At 37.1% G+C, this 25,617-nt stretch overlaps 1 protein-coding gene across 2 annotated transcripts in view; it reads left to right on the top strand.

Annotated features, from left to right (window-relative positions):
• The window catches only part of LOC129276799 (intermembrane lipid transfer protein VPS13D-like), an 83,396-nt gene that overhangs the window by 54,436 nt on the left and 3,343 nt on the right, over positions 1-25,617 (top strand). For both annotated transcript variants that reach the window (XM_064109797.1, XM_064109798.1), the window contains exons 48-69: positions 810-1,035; positions 1,523-1,714; positions 3,809-3,978; positions 4,596-4,727; positions 5,980-6,124; positions 6,930-7,105; positions 7,631-7,754; positions 8,833-8,905; positions 9,530-9,686; positions 10,520-10,634; positions 11,332-11,559; positions 11,932-12,004; positions 12,340-12,512; positions 14,370-14,516; positions 15,000-15,149; positions 15,732-15,860; positions 16,433-16,569; positions 16,925-17,174; positions 17,471-17,638; positions 18,290-18,496; positions 19,220-19,473; positions 19,956-20,113. In XM_064109797.1, the coding sequence (XP_063965867.1) occupies positions 810-1,035; positions 1,523-1,714; positions 3,809-3,978; positions 4,596-4,727; positions 5,980-6,124; positions 6,930-7,105; positions 7,631-7,754; positions 8,833-8,905; positions 9,530-9,686; positions 10,520-10,634; positions 11,332-11,559; positions 11,932-12,004; positions 12,340-12,512; positions 14,370-14,516; positions 15,000-15,149; positions 15,732-15,860; positions 16,433-16,569; positions 16,925-17,174; positions 17,471-17,638; positions 18,290-18,496; positions 19,220-19,473; positions 19,956-20,113 (3,584 nt within the window). The remainder of the gene's footprint in view (positions 1-809; positions 1,036-1,522; positions 1,715-3,808; positions 3,979-4,595; positions 4,728-5,979; positions 6,125-6,929; positions 7,106-7,630; positions 7,755-8,832; positions 8,906-9,529; positions 9,687-10,519; positions 10,635-11,331; positions 11,560-11,931; positions 12,005-12,339; positions 12,513-14,369; positions 14,517-14,999; positions 15,150-15,731; positions 15,861-16,432; positions 16,570-16,924; positions 17,175-17,470; positions 17,639-18,289; positions 18,497-19,219; positions 19,474-19,955; positions 20,114-25,617) is intronic.

Here is a 25,617-nt window from a genome sequence, read left to right as displayed (position 1 = left end):
ACTGTCATCACACTTATCCTAAGAGCAGATACATGTACATCAGAAAGTAAAGAGAATGAAAACAGAATGAATTTTGTTTGCTTGCATTCACACCCTCCTATTCCCTTCAAATTCTAGGGGCTGTTTCATTAAGACTTGATATAATAGAGAATGCACAATTTCTACAAGCAGTGTACTATCAGCCAATCAAATTGAACACTTTCAGTAGCTTATAACTGTTATTTAAAATTTGTTATCATAACATGTCTTATGAAACGGGCCCCTGATATGAAAATGGACATGTAGCTGTACCTCTGCTCGTATCCTATTCATGCATCATGTGAACTGCCATCCCAAGACCAACAATTAATCACCCAAGATGAATTTTGAGATTCATCTTTAGATTGAAAAAGCATACCCTAATCTTTAGAATGATAAACAAATTCTCAATATTGATGAATAATAACCCACTCAAGTACTTGATTTAATGCTGAAGAAGAGAGAAAACAAAGGTTTGGAGTTTGGGGTTCACCCAAGCAAGAGATGTGCAAACTGTGCAGTCTTGGTGATATTTCCTGAAAAAGTCCTGAAAAAGTGGCTCAAAGAAACTCTTCTATCTCATCTGCAGAAAAAAAAAGTTTGGAAATACGAAAGGTTGATTATTTTATGGCATTTGTCATATGCAAACTAAAAATACTTACATGTAAAATGAATAGTGCACTTCCAATGCCTTTACTTTTTCATGCTTAAAATGTATTTTAGATAACTAATTTCGACAATGATTATGATGATCATAAAATCATTCTAAACCTATATTCTATATCCGTTAGGTTCTGTCTGTTCGTGAAGCATGAAGCTTTCCCATCAAAGGGCGCCCTCGGCCGACGATCCCAGACCAAGAAGACAGAGACTCTAGCAGCTCAGCCCGGTCATACCTTGACCATCTTACCTCCGATGGTACTGACCAATCTACTACCAATGGAACTTAACTTCTTAGTGGTCAGATCCAAGGTTCAGGGATGTATCCGACCTGGAATGGATGAACCTATCTATACAGTAAGTATTTGAAATAATTTCTTTGCAGTATTTTATTTTGGTTTACAATTTTTTAATGGCTCCACCCACCACAGGTGGCAACTAGAGTCACTTCCATTTCAATGTCCAGTTGTAATTTTTGGCCTAACTCTTAAACCATCAGGAGATTCTACTTTATCCTTTCTCATATAGGATAGACAATTATCCTAATTGTTTTTGGGTACAGAGATCATTTGCATGTTGAAATATTAATTTATCACAATAACTAAAGGAAAATTTGTGAGGGATCAACTTCAATCTTGGGGTGTGTATCACTCAGTCACAATGTCAAAATAATTGAATAAACTTTTGAGGGATTAACTTCAAATGTGTTTTGTTGAAATTAGATCATTAATGAGATCATGTGTAGTGTATTTATGCTCTCCTACAAGTTGATGATATTATTTTAACATTCAATCAGTTATCGGCTACCCTAATGTTTTTTGTTTTGTTTTCAATGCTATATCAGGCTGACCTTGACCATGCACAAGACATCAAGTTCTTCACAGAGTCTTTCAGGGAATGCACCCAACCCCTCACCATACCAGCCAAGCATAACAGTGATGGGTGTGCTTATATAGAGCTCAGAGATTCACACCCGAAGAGGAGAAGCTTACAGCTCGCTGTCAGGGTGGAGTGTGTTGCTGGTAGAGCACTCAAGGTACATGTAAATACATGTATAAGGCAAAAGTGGTGTCAATTGTAGTGTAGTGGTGGTGTTGGAAACGATGGTATATACAGCTCAGCGATTCACACCCTAAGAGGGGGAGCTAACAGCTCGTAGTCAGGGTGGAGTGTGTCGCTGGTAGATCGCTCAAGGTACAAACAAGATGATGATGATGTCAGTTGTGGTAGTGGTGGTGGTTGTGGTGGTATTGGAAACGATGGTATATACATGTAGAGCTCAGAGATTCATCTCCTATGAGGTGGAGCTTACAGATTGCTGTTAGGGTTGGGTGTGTTGCTGGCAGAGCACTCAAGGTTAATGTATGGATGGTGGAAGTGGTGGTTGTGGTAGTGGTGGTGGTGTTGGAATCAGTGGTAGTAGAAATGATGTTGGTATTGGTGGTAACAGTGAGGGTGGAGATGATGATGATGGTAGCGGTGAGGGTAGCGGTGATGGTAGTGGTGGTGGTGTTGATAATGGTGGCGGTGTTGGTAGTGGTGGCGATGTTGGTAGTGGTGCCGATGTTGGTAGTGGTGCCGATGTTGGTAGTAGTGGCGATGTTGGTAGTGGTGGTGATGTTGGTAGTGGTGGCGATGTTGGTAGTGGTGGCGATGTTGGTAATGGTGGTGGTGTTGGTAGTGGTGGCGATGTTGGTAATGGTGGTGGTGTTGGTAATGGTGGTGATGTTGGTAGTGGTGGCGATGTTGGTAATGGTGGTGGTGTTGGTAATGGTGCCGATGTTGGTAATGGTGGCGGTGTTGGTAATAGTGACGGTGTTGGTAATGGTGGTGGTGTTGGTAATGGTGACGGTGTTGGTAATGGTGGTGGTGTTGGTAATGGTGGCGGTGTTGGTAATAGTGACGGTGTTGGTAATGGTGGTGGTGTTGGTAGTGGTGGCGATGTTGGTAATGGTGGTGGTGTTGGTAATGGTGCCGATGTTGGTAATGGTGCCGATGTTGGTAATGGTGGCGGTGTTGGTAATAGTGACGGTGTTGGTAATGGTGGTGGTGTTGGTAATGGTGACGGTGTTGGTAATGGTGGTGGTGTTGGTAATGGTGACAGTGTTGGTAATGGTGGTGGTGTTGGTAATGGTGGCAGTGGTGGTGGTGGTAGTGGTGGCAGTGTTGGTAATGGTGGCGGTGTTGGTAGTGGTGGTGATGTTGGTAGTAGTGGCGATGTTGGTAGTAGTGGCGATGTTGGTAGTGGTGGTGATGTTGGTAGTGGTGGCGATGTTGGTAATGGTGGTGGTGTTGGTAATGGTGCCGATGTTGGTAATGGTGGCGGTGTTGGTAATAGTGACGGTGTTGGTAATGGTGGTGGTGTTGGTAATGGTGACGGTGTTGGTAATGGTGGTGGTGTTGGTAATGGTGACAGTGTTGGTAATGGTGGTGGTGTTGGTAATGGTGGCAGTGGTGGTGGTGGTAGTGGTGGCAGTGTTGGTAATGGTGGCGGTGTTGGTAGTGGTGGGGGTGATGGTAATGGTGGCTGTTTTGATAATGGTGGAAGAAGTAGAAATGGAGGTGAGTTGTAGCAGTTTTTTTGCAGCCAGAATGATGGTGGGGGTAATGTTAACAGATGTGGTAGTAAAAGCAATGTTGGTGGTAAGAATTTATTGATTTACATGTATGTCATGCTGATTGTGATTAGGAAGGCAGTAATGGATATGTGTCTATATAGAGCTTAACAATTCACACACCAAAAGGAGAAGCTTACAGCTTGAAGTTAGATTATCATAGTGGAGGTATAAATGGTACATGTATGATGATGATGATGTTATTGATGAATGTTTTGATGTGGTTCTCAAATGTACCAATGTCTACTGACTGCTACAATGATTTTTTTAAATAAATACTTTGATGATGATGATCACCATCACCATCATCATCATTTTAATCATTTTCATCATCATCATCATTATCATCATCATCATCATCTTCATTATCATCATCACCACCACCACCACTGCTACAACAACTACTTCTACTACTACTACTACTACTACCACTACCACTACTACCACTACTACTACTACTACTACTGCTACTACTATACTACAACTGCTAGTACAATTATTATCAATTTTTGCAGGTGTATGTCTCAGCATCCTACTGGCTGATCAATAAATCTGGTTTGCCTCTTGTATTCCGTGAGGAGGGAGCAGACTTTGACGCAGCGGGTCAGTACGATGAGCATGAGAGAGCTAGGAGTGTGGCCCCTCTTATGTTCTCATACAAGGAACCTGGAAAAATGGATAACATGTGAGTCTGATATTTTTATTTCTTAAAAAGGATGCTAGTAACTTAATGGGATCTTGAATTGATTAAGTTATGTTTGTGGCATATTACAATGCTCAATGGATTGAGTAAAGTTGTGGTCTTACAATGTGGTGGACCCGGGTTCAAAACCTGATCAGTGCATTGGTAAAATTTGGTAAGGTATTCATCTTCGTTACGAGTTCTCTCTGAGATGATTTTAAACTGTTAGTCCTTTAGTTGCTTTTCAGCAAGCATTCAGGATTTCTTGGAACTCAAATTTAGTATTTTACTAAAAGACAGACTGAACTGGTGAATAACAAGACTTGAAAACAAGACATAAAAGAAAATGAACAAAATGCCATAATTGATTAGAATATCGTAGCACCCCGTAAGATATTGTTCATGTCTCTGTGCATTCAATATCATCATGTGTGTAATACATCTAGGAAATGATACTATTCTACTAGAAGCAAGACTGAAATAGTTCATTATGAGATTTATGATTAACTCTAAAACCAGGTACTAAACTGTAATTAATATCAAGATTCTTGTAGACTCCCATAAAACCTTGTTCCTCTCCTCAATTAAGCCTCAATGGCGTATGTGTTTAATACTATCAGGTGTGTGATGCGTCTTGGTCAGAGTATCATAGGACTAGAAGGCAGACCTAACTGGTGTCATCGTATGTCACTAGAGGGCGGTACAGGAGTACGATCTCTAAGGATCTTTCAAGATGGAGGCAGGCCTCACATGTAAGATGATCATTATTTTTAAAATTAGTGTTTCAGCTGAGTTTTTTTTTGGTTGACATACACCCTGTATATGTATTACAGATGTAATGTACATGTAGTCTGCTATGCAGACTCTGAATGGCTCGTGAGGTGGTATCTGCTGGTTTGCGAAGCAAACCAGCCTGAAAGGGCGAGCGAAGCGACATCTGCAGCCTCAGTAGACCTAGTCTGCTATGCAGACTCATTGAATCAGCTGAGGTACACACACTGCAGATGTGGGTCTACATTTGTGGACTAGATGTAATGTAAGGCATCTGAAGGAGTATTTTTTGTAGGCACTTACCATATGAAAAGTTAAAAACTCACATGTTTCCAACAGGCCTCATGAGGTGTTGCTCTGTAATTACAGCCATGTTTACAGTTTTTCATGGCCTGTTCTTTAGTCATGTACATGTACACATGTATAACTTGCATCACTACTATTTCTTGGGTGCTAAAAATTTATTATCATTATTCAGCCATAAAAATGTACAAATTGTACAGTGTAAATAATGTAGAGTCTCCAGAAGGATATGAGTAGGATTTTGAACAATTTTAAAGTTTGATTTGGATTTAAGAGAAACCACACCCATTCTGTTAAAACAGACAGTATTGGATATCTTGGTTTCAGGGTAGTGTGGTCAACAGTCATGCATAGAGTGGTCTAACCGAGGTACCTTGTCAAAATTCTGTGCTGCATCTTTTAGCACGAACATTGTTTTTTAATAATACAACTCCCAAGAATGTTCTGTAATCTGATTGGTACAAATCTGATCACGTGATATTCAGCGAATTGCACTATGGCATCCAAAATGCACTATAGTGCGAGGTCTTAAATTATTTAGAATTATCTACAATTTAGTTCAAATATAGCATTCGAGGCAACTCAGTAACATGGGGGAGGGGGCTTGTATAAAACAAACAATGCACGCATTCTTGTGCATACATGTAGAGGACCAAAATAATAAAATCTGTGCTCTACTCGCCAAATGGATATACTGCACTCGGTCCTGCGGACCTCAGTGTGGTACATTGTATATCCATTGGCTCTTCTCGCACATCGTTCATTATTTGTATAATGATGAAGTGGGATGATTTGTAAAGAAAGACCGCTTGCAAGATTCCCGCTGCAACACTTGCGCGCAAAATAGAACCTTCTCTGACTTTATGACAAGTAAAGGAGTTGATATTTTCAGGCTCTCTATTTTCAAATGCATTTTGTTATACATTACAGAGTGTACAACATAGGTATCGATGTTCGGCCTGGTAAAGGACGCTACCTTGAAACCAAGATTGTGACCTTTGTACCTCGGTTTCAGCTTGAGAATCAATCCTCCCATCACCTTGCCTTCGCCCAAAGACATCTCACTACAGGCCTGGTAAGTAGTATACAGTCGGGTGGTGTTGCATAAAGCTGTTTGTAGTAATAATAATTAAAATAATAGTAAGTTGGACTTGTTCCGCGCCAAATCCACTCTTTAGAATGCTCAAGGCACTTTTCAAGAACTATTGGAGAAATATTGAACAGAAATGTTTTAGGTGTTTCTTGAAAGTTTCGGAAGTTAAACATGATTTAATGTCTTCAAGAAGGCTGTTCCACCTTGGTTTAGTTATGAAGAAAATTACACAATGGCTGGGAATTGAACGCACAAACCTTTGCTTCAAAGGTAAGAGTTAGAACTATCAGACCACAATGCTCCATATACAGGGTTCCCAGCCCATCAGGAAAATCAGGGAAAATTATTTTACTTTTTTCCAGTCAGAAAAAAATCAGGGAATTTGATTTTAAAAATACCTCAATTCAGGGGAAAATGCCTCAAAGGAGGGACAAATTTGGGAATTTTGATCGGCCAAAAGGTCGAAAGCATGGTAGTCAGTCAGACTCTGTTATATTTTGTTGCATATAAAAACAACATCCACTGAATGACTGGTTATGGTGATACTAATGAGTTTTACATTATTGTTTTTATTCTGAAAATACATGTAATTCACTGCAACAACTTAGAGAAAACATGCGAAACTGGGAATGGGTTTAAATAATTATCAGGGAATTTTTTAACTTCATCAGGGAAAAATCAGAAAATTTTGTTTTCTTGAAAAGCTGGGAACCCTGATGTAAAGTTTACCTCCTTTCTTTTATTTTCTTTGTAATGAAATATATCTAATGTGATTTTCGTTCTACAGGGACCTAAGAATCCCAAGAATCACCTTGCCATAACCCCAGGGTCAAAGGTTATATTTCACTGGCCTCGTGATGACCTTGACAAGTTACTGTGCATTCGTATGCATGACCTTGAGGGCTGCCGATGGTCGGGTGGAATACGTATAGACCAGCCAGGGTCTCTGAACATCAATATGAGGTAAAATTCAAATTCAATTCAAATTTCAAATGCAATTCAAATTCAGTTCAAATTCATTTCAAATTCAATTCATTTTCAATTCATATTCAATTCAAAATCAATTCAAACTCAATTCAAATTCAGTTTAAATTCATTTCAAATTGAATTCAAAATTCATTTTCGATTCAAATTCAATTCGAATCCAAATTGAATTCAATTCGAATTAAGTTCAAAATGAATTTGAATTCCAATTTAATACGATGGAAAAAAAACTATTTTTGATCAGCTGAACTAATTCGTTTTAACAATTTTCTAGTTTGGTAAGAAAATAACCAGAAAATGAAGCAACTTTCATGAATCAAAGTTGCATTATGAAGTCAAGCATGCATTTTCCAATACTGAATATGTTTAACCAGTTTCTTTTTTGTTGAACTTAATTTAAAAAAATTATTTTGAGATTCAGAAGAAGCAAAGTGATAATTCTGCAGTAAATTGATCATTCTTCTCATGTTGAATCACCCTACTACATGCATCCTTTGTTCTTAGGAGTCAAAACAACCAGACTAACATCATCCATGTTGAGATACGTCTAAGAGGAGCTACATTCTATGTCATCTTCACAGACACTACAGACCTACCACCACCATACAGGATAGATAACATGTCACAGGTAAGCTACCTTGAAGATAAAGGTAAGCTACCTTGAAGATAAAGGTCCACCAGAGAAACATGCTGGTATTAATGAAATACAATGTAGAGTTATTAAACAGGAGGGTGTTTTACAAAGATTTCAGTAGGGCGCACTTAAATGCAAGGCGCAATCTTATTGATCAATATGCAGTAGTGCGCGTCCACTTGCCGTGATCTGACCAATGCGGCGAGGCGATGTCTTTTATACCGCACGCAACTAGGCATTTAGTGCGACTCTAAGTCATCCTTAAATCTTTGTGAAACACCCCCCAGGCATAATACTGAAAATTTAATCTTAGATCTGAGGCCCATTTCATAAAACTTGTTATGATGAAAAATTTACAATCAACAGTTTAAAGCTACTGAAATCCTTCAATATGATTGGTTGATGATACATTTCTTATAGAAATTGGGTGTTCGTTATTTCAACAAGTCTTTATGAAACAGTAAACCGCTGTAAATAAAAAAGTTACGACATTTTAATTGTGTCTCCTTATTTCACAACTTATATGAGTAACAAGACATTTCCTCCAATCGACCATCGCTCGTCTGCTAATTTATCTGAATAAACATGTACAATTGTACTCAGAAGTTAGTGAACCCCACAAAAAAAATGCACTCCTTCATGCTGAGTGTTGAATATAGAAAACACCACTACAATGTCCGGCGAGCCCAGAGAAACAAACTTCATTGAATGTGATATTTTATCATCTGACTTCACAAATAGATATCTAAAACATGGCAGAATTTGGACACTTTAAATATGGTCATTTTCTGGTGGAGTTCACTAACTTTTAAACACCTCTGTATAATGTGAAGGTTAGGATTGTGACAGGATATTGGTTCAGAATGAAATGAGGTTTAGGACTAATGTTAAAGTTATGTAGGTTTGAAGATTAGGTTTATATTTGGCTTAATGTGTAGGTTGTCTTTTGTTAGGAGCAATTGTCACAGGAGAAATGTCAGGAAAGCATTATATGCACATGCAAATGGTTCCACACACAAATTTTTTTTATATTGTTCAAATAACGATTTTGTTAACTTGTTTTCGTTATCAGGTTGACATTATCTACTACCAACGGGGAGTGACAGATCCAACCCTTCGGACCATGCTGAGACCTAAGATGTCAGGTGAGTCTTCTATTCTATTATATGAGTTCAGCCAATAGATAGAAGGATCCTGATTGGTTAGATTTGCTCCCATTGCCCTTGGTATAGTTTGCTATATGTTGATGAAATATCATGCATGTTGTATAGATGTATAACAACAATTGCTATGTGCATTTTGTGTACAAAGTTGGTAAAGGCCAAGGTGCACATTAAATGTGAAGTAACTAATAATAACAAGTCCAAATCCTTCTGTGACATTGGTCCCTTTAGTTCTGGGGCCAATCCCATAAAACATGCTATGATGAACAATTTGCAATAACAGTTTTAAGCTACTGAAATCATTTGATTGGCTGTTAGTACGCTTGTCATAGAAATTGTACATTTGTTATTAAAAGAACTCTTTACGAACCCGGCCCCAGTGTTTTTAACTCAGGATCCCATGACGGGCAATAATTTATCTGTCAAGTGCTCAAAGGCGTCATTCCGATGTATTCAGCACTATTTGAAATGTATTGTTATCATTTTAAATATTTAACCAAGAAAAACCAAGACAATGCTGCCTCTGTGACATTACAATCGATTCCATTTCCCTCATGAGCAAAACCAACCAATGAACAAGAATTTATTCTTCTTTACTGTTGACAGTTCCCTATGCATGGGATGAGCCGATTCTTCACCCTCATATGGTGTGTGAGGTGAAGGGAGGATCCAGTAGTGTTTATAATCTAGACAAGCTTGAAGAAGGGAACCACCTGTATTATGAGAACTTCATCTACATTGCTATGGACTCCACATTCGAAGGGTAAATGATAAGGATTGTTGGTAGTTGGGAGGGGTAATGATACCGGTATAGGGGTAAGGAAAGAGGAGAAGTGTGCATAAGGAGGGCCAAGATGTGTGTATAACCTAGATAAACTAGAGGAAGGAAACCATCTGTATTATGAGAACTTCATCTACATTTCTATGGACTCCACATTCAAAGGGTAAATGATCAGGAATGTTGGTACTGGGGAGGGGTAATGATTAAGGGGCTGGGAGAGTGGGTTAGTGATGTTGGAAGGGGTATTAGGAAGAAGTGTCTGCAATGAAGACAAACTATTAGAAGGAAACAACCAACCACTATGAGAACTTCATCTTCATCGCTATGGACTCTACATTCAAAGGTCAAATGATAGGATTGCTTTTATTGGGGAGGGGTAATGATACCTGTATAGAGAGTGAGAAAAGAGGGTACATGTAATTGTTATTGAATCATGGTATAGGGAGGATAAAATGGTATCTATAATATACACGAACTAGAAATGGGAACCATCTCTGTCATAAAACGTTTATCTACATTTACATGGACTCTTCATTCAAAGGGTAAAAATAAAGCTAGTTAAAAAATATATCATTTAGAATTTTATAAGATAATGAGATCAAGTTCAACAGGCTGAGACATTTTTCTTTGAAACTAGAAAATATATGAATTTTAGACAAATTCAAGTTTCATCTTTATCTCCTGGCAGGAAATTTTGGAATCAATTACATTGAGAGAGGTACATGGATTGTGTATATTGAAAATATAGGAAGAATATAACGGAGGATTACATCCTACGAGTACCAACGAGTATTGATGATATTTTTCTATTTCAGAGCACCAAGTACAGGTTCATTTGGAGAGTCTTCATCTAATAAGAATTTCTGGTCATCTGCTCAGCTTGTCTTTGATGTCCCTCATGCTGACTCACCTGTTGTCCTCAGGAAGAAGGTGAGAACGATTTAATTTGTGTCCAGCAACAAGTCACCAGAGAATGTTCTCTGTAAATAGCAGAGACAATAATTTGGTCTTCAAAGAGTAAAAATTAGAAAACTAGCTTATCTCAGAGAGTTGGTTTTCTTCTTCATACTGTGGTAAATATTTGAATTTGTAAATTTGAATAAAAGACGAGATACAATTTTTTTTCCCTGGACAGCGTGGAAGTTTCATAGAGATTACATAGTGTGTCCATCTCATGCTTGAGTGAACTTGGAACTGTAAAACTTGTTATCTCCATATTCTTTGAACCTCTTTTTGGATTTCTTCCGTATTCAATTAGTTACAGAATATAGCATCCTTCACTCCTGAAGACAGGCAGTCAACCTGCCCGAAAGGTTGAGTAACCTCTCTTCACTTCATTCTGCTACTACTCAAACCATCGCTACTCAAGCCATATTCAGCTCATCTCATCTGTTTTACAGTCCTTTTCAGGACTTTACTCACTTTTAAGAAAAGAATACCTCTAATTTCCTCTTGTCATCCTTGTCTTTCCATTTCAATCTTTCTGCCTGTATTTCCTTTCCCTTCTTCATATTACACATAGTGTTCAACCGTAAACCTTCTCCACGTTATAAACTCCACCATAAAAACCTACAAAGATCATCAGAATATGGTTCATTGACTTTTCGTTCCTCTGGTAATATGATAGGAGCCTGGTAAAAGGAGTCAGTTATGGAGGATGACATCGACTGGTCTACTTCAGAACGAAGCCTTTACTCCCCCCAGGGATCCTAGTCAGAGGAGAGGTAGCTTGACCAGTAATGGTCTGGTTCTTGACATCATCAGTGGACAGTTTGCATCACAAGATGAGATGATATTGAAGCTAAGAAAACCAGACAAGACGAGGCAAAATACCCAGACCTGGTATTTTGGAAAGGTATTATTGAATCTGATTCATGACCCTCAATACCATTTCTTTGAAAAAATATTTAACATGCATGTATTTCCCTCTACTGTTAGTATTTTTTGCACACTAACTCTTCTGAATACAAGAATCAATACATCAAATTAAGTTTTAGTGGGATTTATTTATGAAAAGTTAGGTTTGATTTTAAGTCCACTATTAGGTGTGCAGGCATAGGGCACCATCATACAATTTGTTTCAACATTCATATCCCAGTTTATCTTATTCAAACATATTATTTAAAAAGCCTTGTAATGTCTACCACTCGCTTTCATGTATTGATTATACATATTGGTAAATTACATGGTTGTTGATGAAAATTCTTTTTGATGTTCTTAATTTCAGGATGGACGTCTGAGATGTCAAGATAAGAATTATGTCGTCCAGCCAAAGTTTGGTCTTCTTAGCCTCAAGGAAGGTGAGTTTTAAATGTTTTCTCATTTTTTTTCTTTATCTTATTCTTTGTCCGCCTCCTCCTCTTTATTCTTCCCCTCCTTCTTTTTATCCTCCTCCTTCTCTTTCTCCCTCTCCTCCTCCACCTCATTCTCCACCTTCTTCTCACTCTCTTTCTTATCTTCTTCCTCCTCTTCCTCTTACGTGTCCTTCTCCTTTGTTCTTTTCCTTTTCCTCCTATCCCCTCCTCCTGCTCCTACCCCTTCCTCCTCTTCTTATACTAGGTAATAGGATGGGAAAATTACATGTGCCCAACAAAAGTCCAAAACTCATAAATATCCATCATGTCTTTGTCTGTAGGGAGTGAGCTCATCCTTGTTCCTGGTGGTAGATTGGACGTGTCTCAAGAAGAGATTCCTTTAGAACAGGTCATCACCCGACAGAAGAACCTTCCAGGATCCGGCAACCTCAGTGTCAAGGTCATGGCCGATGGACCAACGAGAGTCCTCTATATCAGCGATAACATTCAGCAGGTAAGAACATGTAGTCTTTATACATTTGTAGAGGGCTCACGGTTCATCTACAGACAGTAGAACCAAACAGGAAAAAGTAATCTCAGTGTCAAGGTCATGTACCAACAAAGAGTCCCTGTGGCAGGACTCTGTGGCAGCATGCAAGAGGTTAGTATAAGAAGACATAGGTTCATTTTTAGAGGGCCTGTGGTTCATCTAGACACAGAAGAACCTAACAGGATCCAGTAACCTTGGTTTCAAGGATGGTCCAACAAGAGTCCTTTATGTCAGTCATAACATCTAATATGTTAGTAAATGTAGACTTATGTTCATTTTTAGAGGGTTCAAGGTTTATCACCAGACAGAAGAACTTACCAGGATAAGGTAATCTTAAGGTCAAGGTCATGGACCAACAAGAGTCCTTTACATCCATGAGAGCATCCAAGAGGTAAGAACATGTAGTCTTATGTGCATTTGTAGAGGGCTAACGGCTCATCACCAGACAGAAGAACTTACCAGGATCACGTAACCCAAGTGTCAAGATCGATCATGGCTGATGGACCGTCCTGTACTTGTACATCAATGACAGCATCTAACAGAACTGCAGTGTAGTCCCACATAGATGGCTCATGTTTGAGTTGATAAGGAAGGTCATAAAGTGTCTGAAAAAATATTCTGAAGTTTGTTCGGTCAAGAGTTTTTCATGAATTTTTACAGGGCTGCCTGAAGATCTGTGTACACCGGTGACAGTAGTCAACAGGAACGTAGTCTTATCATTTGTAGAGTTCTCATGTATGAGTTGATACAAGATTGATAATCACATACATGTACATGTGGAAGGCTCAAGTTAGAGTTGATGAGGAGGGTCATAAAATGCATGCAAATTCATTGTAACTTGATCAGCCAAGAGCTTATCAATAGTAGTTACTGGGCCGCATGGGAATTTGTATACATCGGTGACAATATTCAACAGTATTGTAGTCTTATGTGCATTTCTAGAGGTCTCTTGTACAGGCACCACCACCCTCTTCTGTCACATCACATCCCATCCCAGTTTAGCTTGGAAGAGCTGCTTAAGGGATTACTCCTTCAAGGTTAATCCTATCTAGGCCGCTCGCTGACTTTTTACTTTCAAGTCTTGCGCAACTTTTGAGACCAATTTTGGGTCAACCGGGTACGTGGTTCCGAAATTACGCAACATTATGTTAGTGCATGTCAGACCAAAAATTGCTCAAAAACGTGATTTTGTGTACAAAGTCAATGCAAATTGTGTTTTAAACCAAAAATCATAAATATATGATTATTTTTAGTTTTGCTGGTCTAAATGTATTTATTTTATGCTTTTAATGATCTCAGAAGAGTCCCCAATAAATTTCATTGAAAAAACTATGAAAAACAAAAGGTAAAAAAACAAAGAAATACATAAGAAATTGCAAAAAGCAATGTGATACACAAGAGAATTATTTGATATCGCAAAGAGTTTCTATACCAAAAATTAGAACATTTGGAGCTTTATTTAGGGAGTTAAAAGAAAAACTATGATTTTGCATACTAATTACGCATAAATTAGCATAATCACGTAATAGCAATTCGCATGAAATAAATTACTATACAATTTTGTAGATTATGTCCCAGACTACCCTTGTGCCAATTTTCGGCGCAATCGCACGGTCGACGGCCGAGATCTCAAGGGGGGCCTGGGAGGCCCCCCCGGCCATATGAACTCCCAAAATACCCCGGCCTAGATAGGGTTAAAGGTATAAAGGAGATATTCTAGAATGTGTGAAAAATAATTGTGATCTGATTGACTGAAATCTTTCCACAAATTTATTGGGAAGGTTGTGTTGTTTAATATTATTCCTCCTTTCTTTGTCACAGTCTGTTCCCAAGAAACCACCCATTGTCATCCCGGGTTCCTCGGTCGAGGAGTTTGAGATGGTAGATGTCAAGGCTCGGATGTCAAAGGTCACAACGGAGAGTCAGAATCAAGAAGGGTCCAGTTCTAGAAAGGGAAAAGAACTAGAGGTAAGGGGGATGCTTGTGACACTCCCTCACAAGGTGACCAATGCTTTCCCCGTTTGTATTCTTTGCTAGAAAGAGTAAGGGTTCTCTTTGTAAAACATAATCATAATATTAACAAGGCTCAGCAATCCTTGAAAATTCAGGTAATACTTCCCATAATGCAGAGTTTCCATAATTGTAAATCTTTAGTGAATTTTCCCCAGGTCCTTAGCTTTAATTTATCAGTCAATTTAGAGTAAACAGTACATTGAGAAAACATTACCTTTTTCCGTAATCATAAAAGTTTACCTGTTTTGGGTGAGATTTTGCTTGTGAGGCTTCAAGCTTCATCGGACCTTTGAAAGTTTGCAAAAAAAAGTAAAATTATATGATTGTGGAAAAAAAAAGAATTTTTTCTCATGTACACACCTATCTGGTGAATCTTTTCAGTAATCTAAACGGTGCATTGTTTGATAATACTTGAGCTACCGGTGTTTTCTGTCATAGATTGCCTTGTGGCTGAAGGAAGGTGTTGGTGTCTCTCTGGTCAACAGAGTTCCTGAGGAGTTGACTTATATCACCCTGACTGGCATTGATGTCCACTACTTACAGACAAGCAAGGAAGTTGATCTTAATGCTAGCGTCTGTAAAGTTCAGGTTAGGCTGACAATGATCTTGATGGTGATGGAGGCTGTAGTGGTGGTGGTGGTGATGATGATGATGATGATGATGATGATGATGATGATGATGATGATGATAATGATAGTGATGATGATGATGATAGTGGTGATGTTTATTATGATTGTGATGATAGTGGTGATGAGGATGATGATGATGGTGGTTGTGGTAGTGGTGGTGATGATGATGATGACGACGGCAACGATGATGGTGATGGTGGTGATGATGTTCATAGTGGGGACACCATCAATTCTAGATGGTCATAATCATGATCCCATTATTGTTATGATGATGATGATGATGAAGGTGATATGATGCAAGTGATGATGGGGCTGATGATGATGGTGGTGGTGGTAATGATCATGATGAGAAGGGCAATGATGATTATCATGATGATAGATATTGATGATGTTGAGTATGATGGTGACCATGTTAAATATTCATCATGATTTGACAAATCATTGTTAGATTCATATTCAAATAGAATACAACATTGTCTTTTATTTCAGTAATATGAGATAAACATCCAATATATTTTCAACATGTCTCTTTCGATTATAGATTGACAACCAGCTTGCTCAAGCTCAGAAGCCAGTCATGTTGTTTGCCTCAGATAAAGAAGGTCGTGCAGCTCTCAGCCTTGTAGCTACTAAGCAAATCGGGGGTTCCCCAACTGTAGAAATATACAAGGTAATGTCAATTTCCCATCAAGCAGATGCAGATTGTACAGAACAATGAATAATAATATAATCATTGCTCTTTTAATTGCGTAAGTTGCTTTGGCTCATGCTTGTTGTTTATATGAAAAAATAGTCATTATAAAAATAATAGATAATCATAACAGTTTTAGATTGCGGTTTATGTGTATTGATTTGTTCATTGATCGGAAAATAATGCATGCTCTTTTAGATATGGAGGAAATAATCAGGATTATGGAAATTTTGAATTTTTAATTTTATTTCCATCATTTTTAATTAAGAATAATGTGCTATCAGTAAATTTGTATGAAAAGTGTTTTAAAGATCTTTATGACAACAATATTGAGCGACTGCACTGAACCTGATTGATTAAAGTTTTTGTAAACAACCGATTGATGTAACTGTACAAACAGTTTTATAACATTTAAATATAATTCATAGTATTGATTTTTATTCAAAGCTTTAGACACAGTCTAATTTAGTTTTGATTGTGCTTTTTAAGTTCCAGTTTCATTGGAGTAGATATGGGAGATTAATGAGGGAGAGTCTCTTTGTGAATTTCAGAGATTGGTCCTGACAGTTAGTAAGATGACACTGAATGTAGAGGAGCTACTTCTTCTCAAGTTACTACAAATGAGTGAAATCTCTCAACCAGATATCACCACGGAAACCACGGATGAGACACATTATGAAACCATCAGGTTTGTTAACATTTGATGCAGTTATTGATATTATCCTCATGATCAGTAAACTAGTCATCATCATTTTAAGCTGAAAAACGATCAAACTGAAGATCATTAACACAGATAAGTACATGTGGGACAGTGTACTATTATTGGAAAAGACCTGACAAATGGTTTGAATATCATGTTTATTTTGCTACATGTAGTTTCTCAATTACACAATTTCTTGCATAATCCTTTGGCACATATTTTTTTATTCATACATACAGACACTTGGGTGGTCATTTTATTGGATTCTGTACAAACTAATTTTGAAAGCATTACCAAAAATGGCATTTATCTTGAGTCTGTCTGTTTTTATCTGTTGATGCAGTCCGCGAGACAATAACCAACCAATGAAACGCTACTTCTTCGAGACCCTCAAGATCCACGCCACAGACTTCCGTCTCAGCATGTACACCTCTATCAAGATTCCTAAAGATCTTAATAAACTCAAGACTGGAATGAGACTATTCTTGATCCAGTTTGAAGAAGCTCCCGTATCTCTCGATCCGTTTACAAGGCTACATCCGTTCGAGACCCAAGAGTTTCTCTTGGACTCTATCGTCAAACACTACACAGAGGTGAGTAGGTGGGGCTGCATTGTACACTTTTTTTTTAGATATGCAAATGCATTTGTAGTTTCCTAGAAATAAATTTTTGTGGAATGGAATTTACCTTGGGAATAAAATTGTAAGAACAAATTTATAGACTACTTTTTTGGGTTGTAGAATTCCCAAGAGAATTAGTATATTCGAGCTTTGACCTCTTTCAAACTATCAAGGTATAGTGTTACTATTATTGTTTAGCATCACTTGCACCTTGAAGGCAAAAAGAAGCTGAATCAATTATCATTTATATATTTGTTTTATGTATTTAGGAGCTCAAGAGTCAAGCAGTGAAGATCCTAGGTTCTGTAGACTTCTTAGGGAACCCTATCGGTCTGCTCCAAGATTTCAAGGATGGTCTAAAGGAATTGGTTCTAGAAGGCAGTGTGACTGGGCTTGTCAAGAATGTGACTCATGGCATGTCAAATACAGCTGCAAAGGTATTCATTCATTCATTCTTTCATTAATTTTTATTTATTTATCATTATACTACAAATATTTCATCACTAGATGTGACCCGCCCCTCCAAATAGCCCAGATAGTAATTTAGTCTTCAAAAAGCAGATATTAGAAAATTAGGAAAGAGGAATGTTTCTTCTTCATACTGTCAAAATTGGAAGCTATAAAGTTGAATAAAACAAAAGATACACTATTTTCTTTGACACCATTTTTCAGACTACTTGGAAATTTCACTTAGATTGCACAGTGTGCACATCTCAAGCTTGAGTGAACCCTGAAATTGAAACCTTGTTTTTTCCTTATTTTGTTTGTAAGTGCTTGCTGAGTTTCCTCTGCATTCAGTCAAGTTCTTGTGAGTTAGTATTTATCAATTTTAACAAGTTATATCATTTTAAAGCTTATGATGTGCCCTTCAAGCTCAATGAAAATCTCAAACTCTCCTGTGAGTTTTCGATAATGTAAATAATTTTCTCAGGTAACCGTGACAATCTCTTACGGAATCGGCATGGCAATGTGTGACAGCAGATAGCCATCGCTGATATATATAACATGCAGAAGCGTAGCATGTTTGGGAGTTAAAGATCTCATACAGTACACAAGTTGTCAAGTGTCAATGATTTTGCATTCTTCAGGTGACTGGAACGATATCTGACGGAATCGGCACAGCAACTTTTGACAACCGACATCAGGAGATGAGGAATGTGATTCGAGAGACGCACGATGGAACCAGCTCTGGTCACCTGTCTGCCGGGGTCAAAGGTTTTGCGTTTGGAGTGGTTGGGGGATTGACAAGCATGTTCACACAGACATACAAAGGTGCTTCAGAAGATGGTGTAGAGGTGAGGAAGAGAGCTTTTTTGTGTTTGTTTGAACAATTCAAGTGTGGTGATATTATCTCGGAGACATGGGAGGTATACTTGGTATAAAGAAGTCAGATCCATATTTTCTAGCAACTACTGTCTGCATGCATGTACTGTTGATGTTATTAATACAATGGCGTTCCCCTTTCATACAGTTACCATTCTCCGGATCATCAATAATCATCATGAGGTTTGGTCCACAATAAAGCACACATTTCCTTGGTGTTTTGTATCATATGTACAAATAATGTACATAATTCATTTACAAAGCGTTTGCACTCCGAGAACCACCATTGGCCGTCTCTCGATCGTCGTCCTTGTTTGTTCTGCAGACTTTACATTATATTAAAGTACATACCCGTCACAGTTGATCATTGATGTATGTGGGAAACGTCATCAGGGTGGGGCAGCAAACAATTTATGATTTATACAAAACAATGTCAAAAGTCACTGGCAGCACTTTCCCATACAAAAAATTCTGACAAGCAAAAGAGGTCATCAAAATGTCATTAAGGGGGACTCTGCCCCCTTTCCAGGTACGATAGTGTTTTTGATGCCACACACCTTTAACTATTTTAGAGTTAAAGGTACATATACCTATGATAATATTTGAATTGATATGATGATTTTATACATTTTCACTATCATTACATTTTCTTTTGTCCTTTAAACCTTTTCAACGTTTCATATTTCTTCCTTCAGGGTCTGATGAAGGGAATAGGGCGAGGCATTATGGGTACGGTGACCAAGCCTGCGGCCGGTCTGTTTGATCTAGCCTCCGGTACCATGGCTGCTATCCGTAGCTCCACCACCAATGAGAGCCATCTGATGCCCCCTAGGGTCAGGCCACCTCGATGCTGTAGGAGTCCCTCAGGGGTGCTCGCTAGGTACTCTTTGCATGACTCAAGGGGAATGGAGTTTGTCAGTGTGCTTTGTGAAGGCACAAGTGGTGAGAGGTAGGTTTATATTGAAACTCTATTTGATGTCACAGGGGAAAATGTCAGATTGGAAGTGATGGGGTAGTCATATAAGACCAGGGGTTGTTTCACAAGTATGACTTAGATTCGCACTTAAATTCTGAATTGCATGCAGTATGAAAGGCATCATCTCTTAAAAAATTGTGATTGCCAAGCTTCTGCATGTATTTTGTCTGTTCAACACTATTCAATGTGTTTTTTCATTCCTTTCTATTGTTAGTAACTTTATTAAAATTGAATAAGGAGTCACAGGGCCACATCATATTTTGTCATTTCACTTTGGAAAAAAAAAAATCTTGGGTTTTTGTAAAATGTGGATATATTTCTTTTGCCAAACGAAAGTAATTCCTGGCTGGGATCCAGACCGATGGCTTTCTTTATGAGGGCGGCAGAACCACAACACCTCATACTTAATCCTTGTAACCCACCAAATTAATGTACCGTTTTTTTTTATTAATTAGGTACTTCATGATGGAGGAGCTACGTAACCACCCATCAGATGGTATGCAGGTCCTCATCACCAGTGAATGTACCTATTTCTTGTCCCTCATAAACCTTCAAGAACCTGTACTTACAGTGTTCCATTCCGAACTCTTCCATGCCAAGCACATACTACAAGGTAAGAAGACTCTACCATTCAAAAGACAGGGGTGCCTGAGTTTGTCTTAGCAAGCATGTATTAATTGTTTGATAGGTAGCATGAAACTGATTTAACCCTAGTGGTGTATTGTAAGAAACTCGTATTCAATTGTAAATCAAGCTCAAGTCCTAATATCAAGTTACAAATTGACACAATCAATTACGTATTTGCATTTAATCAAAGTACTTGATTTTTGTATCACCTGCATAGCAGAGTGAGACTATAGGTGCCGCTTATCTGGCGGCGGCGTCAACACCAAATCCTAACCTAAGGTTAAGTTTTTGAAATGACAGCATAACTTAGAAAGTATATGGACCTAGTTCATGAAACTTGGCCATAAGGTTAATCAAGTATTACTGAACATCCTGCCTGAGTTTTACGTCACATGACCAAGGTCAAAGGTAATTTAGGGTCAATGAACTTTGGCCAAATTGGGTGTATCTGTTGAATTACCATCATAACTTTGAAAGTTTATGGATCTGATTCATGAAACTTGGACATAAGAGTAATCAAGTATCACTGAACATCCTGTGCGCATTATAGGTCACATGACCAAGGTCAAAGGTCAATGAACTTTGGCCATAATGGGGGTATCTGTTGAATTACCATCATAACTTTGAAAGTTTATGGATCTGACTTGTGAAACTTGGACATAAGAGTTATCAAGTATCACTGAACATCCTGTGCGAGTTTCAGGTCACATTATCAAGGTCAAAGGTCATGTAAGGTCAATTAACTTTGGCCACGTTGGGGGTATTTGTTGAATTACCATCATATCTCTGTAAGTGTATTGGTCTAATTCATAAAATGTGTAAATAAGAGTAACCAAGTATCACTGAACATCTTGTGCGAGTTATAGTAGTTTTCAAAGTCAGCACTGCTGCTATATTGAATCGCGTGATGCAGGTGAGACCGCCAGAGGCATTCCACTTGTTTGACTTACGCTTGGTGTCGGATTGAACATACATGTAAGATCTTGCAATGCGCCATACATCACCTTAACAAGAGTGACAAATCTTTTTAGCAGGGATCCAACTCAGCATCTTTTACAGCACCTTGTGCTCACTCCACATTAGTCTCTCTATGCTGGAATGGGAGCACTAGCAAAGAAAAGATGCTTAGTGGGAGTTCTGCTGAAAGATACTTCACAGACTTTTCTCAAGGTCTTGAAAGGCCAACTCCACATCAACTTAAATTGATTAAATTAAAATGGTAAAAATGGTTAATTGCATTGTTGCACAAAACACTGACATGTATATGATGTGTTAAATGCAAATGGCTAAGATAAACTTTTTTTGCTTCAATATTGTAAAATATGGTTTGTCTCCTCAAGAAATCATCATCTTTATCATTATTTTGTGATTCAATTTAAGCTTATTTATTATCAAATCTACAAATCTTGAAATCAATAACACCTCATGTTATAAAAGGTGAAGCATTAAAATCACTATTTCTCTCATCTGTTCTGGGGTCTGTTTCATAAAGAGCTATTGTAAGTTTGTCATTAAGCCAACTACATAGTTACCTTGATTGTGATTGGCTGCTGAGTTGCCATAATGGCAAAGTTAAAATATGCATACTCTTTATGAAACAGGGTCCTAAATTTCTGAGGAAGAAAATATGCAACATTGAACAATAATGTTAATCATGTACATTTGGTTTTGATGAGATGATGTATTTTGGATAATTTTGTCAATTTAATTAACTTGATGTTCAAGTGGACTTGGTCTTTAAATGTAAATGTATTTTCCTATGCTGGGCACATAGATCCTCCCAAGATTACATGTATTACAAGCATTATGAATTCAGCATTCCAGGTGTTATTTAGAAATCTTATCAATATATATAAACTAATTTACTTTGGCACAAATACTCTCAAAACTTTCATTTTCTGTCTTGTATTTTGTTTGGTTTTGTTTGGTTTCATTTGGATTTGTGTTTAGTTTTTGCATAATATTGGTTATGATAGTTAATACTTGTCGTCTAAAATATATCTAGTGGGATTACTATTTTTCATTTTAAAAAGACAAAGAAAGCAAAATGAAAATGTCATGACCTTGGGAAAATAATTCAAAAGAACAAATTGTGAATCGAAAGATGATGATTAATTGTTCATTGTAGATAGCGCTGAGTTCATTGGCAAACATTTTTTTTTTTAGAAAAAAGATCAGCTAATGCAGGGTTAATAATAGCAGGGTCCGCTGGAAGAAATGAAGTGGCTACCCTGGGTAAATGTGCTGTTACTATTAAACTTATTATTTTCTGCCTTCACACCTGCTTGAATCAGAACAAAACAAATTTTTATTAGCCAGTAACAAGGTTCTCATGAATCCTCCTGTACAAATTATTCGTGTTCATCTTGCCTCATACTAGGGGAAAAATTACTCGGGGGGGGGGGGGGGGGCTTGGGGCTATTTGCCCTCAAAATGCTCAAAAGACCCCTGAAAAATTACCATTAACTTCAATGTAAAGTTTTTCAAGGTTGTAGATTACACAATGGACTGTGATAAGTAGACCCCTATAAAATGTTTTGATTGACTCATACTAAAAGTTCTCATAATATGCTTCCATACTGCTAAAATCCCTACGACCTAGGAGTAGTCCTTGCAAAAGTTCATCTTAAAAGTACTATTTCTATGCGGGTAATTTTATTTCCAGGATATGATACTGGAAAAATACCAGATATTTTTTTTGTTGTGATTGGGTTGGGTATGAAAGTACTTACCATTTCAAACAAATTATTAGATTATCAATTTATTGAATCCCTCTAATTACACAGTATTTTAATATGAGAGTACTGTATGTCTCTGTTTCTGTTTTTAGAGATAATAATCAAATTCTGGATTTCATTTATTTTCATTCATTTTTTATCTCATTTTATTTCATTTTTGCTCTCACAATATCACATCATGAAGAAGTACATGTATATCACTGATTCAACTTTGCTATTTTATATCAATATCATTCATTTTTCATGAAAGTACTTAAAATGATAAACTTAATATTAAGGTTGATTAATTTGGATTACTGATAATTTCATCTTTGTATTCTGTAAAATGAAATGTTGACTTGAGGTGATTTAATTCAAAACATGATTCTAAATACAGCACCCTTGGGGCTAAGTTGAATAACTTATTAATTTAAAAGTGGGTGAATTGTTTTCCTTATTAAGCTTCATACAAAGAGAGTGATAAAGCCAGTCATAACAAAGGGCTACATTGCACCTGTAAGTTTAAATTCTTATAAATCATTCAAGCTCTCAACTACTAACTGTATATCTGTGCAATGAGTGTAGCCTCTAATAGTGCATTTTGGGAGTAGAAATTAACATCTCTTCAATCTGTCTATTGAGATGCTTTACAAGGAATGTGGGTTTAGACTTTCTTTAATTGCTCTAAAGGTGATAAAAACATTTGATTGCAAAATTTATAGCAAATAAAAATCATCATTGATATTCCCAATGTACTTATCTATAATTAGGATCTTTACTCCTTTTCTGAAGGTTTCTTTGGGATTTGTGTTTTTCTTTTACTAAAAGAGTATGAATGATTATAATGATTTTAGTCAATAAATGGGTGATTACAAAATGGGAAGTTAGCTGTTTGTCACCCGTCTTTTCTTGCTGTTTTTTAAAATTATATCTGTTTTTTTTTATTATTGTTTTATGTTTAGACCCATTATAAAACCCACTTAAAACTCCTTTAAAAAGCAAGACTGCTTCCCGCATTTGAAATGATACAACTAATACCGAAAGAGAACAGCAAAAAAAAAAGAATAAATGAATAGATGGATTTAACAATTGAACAAATATTTGTTGATGTCTCTATTGATCATTACATTGTTTGATTAATAAATCAATCAATTAAACATCAGTAAATAAATGAATAAAACTTAAAGGTAGTAAAATAAATATTGTATAGAAGGCGGGATGAAATAATAATTCAGTTTGTCTTCATATGCTGCGACTAACACAACAATGATTAGACCTTTAAGTTATTTTGTTTGCTCCTCACATCATTTGTACACTTGCTTTTGTAAAAAAAAAATGGTAACAAGCTTGAATTGAAAAAAAGCACAATATTCATGATATTTTAGAGATTAACAGTGTGTTTTATAACAATAACTCTAAAACTTGATTGCATGTAAACAGAAAACTTTGTTTACATCCCCAATATATTAAATAATCTTAACATTTGATGTGCACTTACAACACAACTGTATTAGCTGTTCGCTACTATGCAGCGGGACTCAAGCACATCCACTTGACTTCTTTACTACACCCCTCTGAATATGTGTGGCATAGCCAGTTCCACCATGCATGGCCTATGCAGGAAGGTAATTTGAGGGATCTTCCATTAGCTAGAATAGGGGTGTATGCCTGCAGAGAAGTACAATATCCATCCTAATTTCGGCATTGAGCATGCAGGGTCTTGATTCAATTAATGTCAGTGATTTTTGTGTCAGTTTTGTTTTTAATGCATAATACGTTGTGATATGATATCGATAAACTAAAATAAATTTTCAATTCAACATGAAAAACTTAATTTCTTGGCCAATATCTTATGTGCCTGTTTTGTATCTTGCCTTTCTATTACCAATTAATACACACAAAATATATGTACATTGTATCTGCTCCATCGTCTCAACTCTCTCATTTAAAAAAAGTGAATCATCCTTGATTTGTCTTGGTGTGTTTTGAGAGCAAAAAAAAGAGTCATTGTTGCCCTTCTAATTTCTGGGTATTGGTACATTTTATACTTTCTTTGGGGATAGTGGCAATGGCCCATATTCAGAAGTCTGGTCCTATGTAAACTGTGGTCTAAAACTATGAATAGCCTGATGTTACCCAAATCTCTAACATCATAGACTCAATTTATCAGCTCATTACACTCAAATTATATTTACCTTTCTGGGAATAATAACTAAAATATTTTTCTTCATCATTTAAGCATGAGGAAACAACATAATAACCATAAGAAATATCCAATCTATACACAATTTAGAAATTTTTAACTTCCAATAATTTTAGCACAGTTAGACCATGGTTTGAGTTAAACCTGACTTCAGAATAAGGGCTTGGGTTTTTTTTTCAAGCTGGTTTAACAACATCAACTCTTCAACTCTTTATGCATTTCATTTGGAAAATGTCTTAAGTATCTTTTAATACAGTTTATGCCATTATGTGTACTTTTAACTCCATTTTTTTTCTGGGGGCCATGATATGCACTGTAGAATAAACCTCATTTGGGGTCTCGATGTTATGATTTCCAAGTACTGGCTCTTATTATACCCTTTTTTTTTTGGGGGGGGGGGCATGTCCATGCGTGTATGTATGCGTGTAGTCAAAGTTCTTTTAGCAGCCACTTGCCACTAATATACCTGTCTTTAGTGGCTACCAAAATTGGTTCCCATTTGAAAAGACTATGTGCTATAAAACGGGACTATAATTATAAAGGCCATCTGTCACCAGTGGCAACTTTTTT

Source organism: Lytechinus pictus, chromosome 14, assembly GCF_037042905.1.
Source record: "Lytechinus pictus isolate F3 Inbred chromosome 14, Lp3.0, whole genome shotgun sequence".
Classification (NCBI taxonomy): Eukaryota; Metazoa; Echinodermata; class Echinoidea; order Temnopleuroida; family Toxopneustidae; genus Lytechinus; species Lytechinus pictus.
Note: the sequence above shows the minus strand (reverse complement) of the source record. Positions and strands in the feature narration are given on the sequence as shown.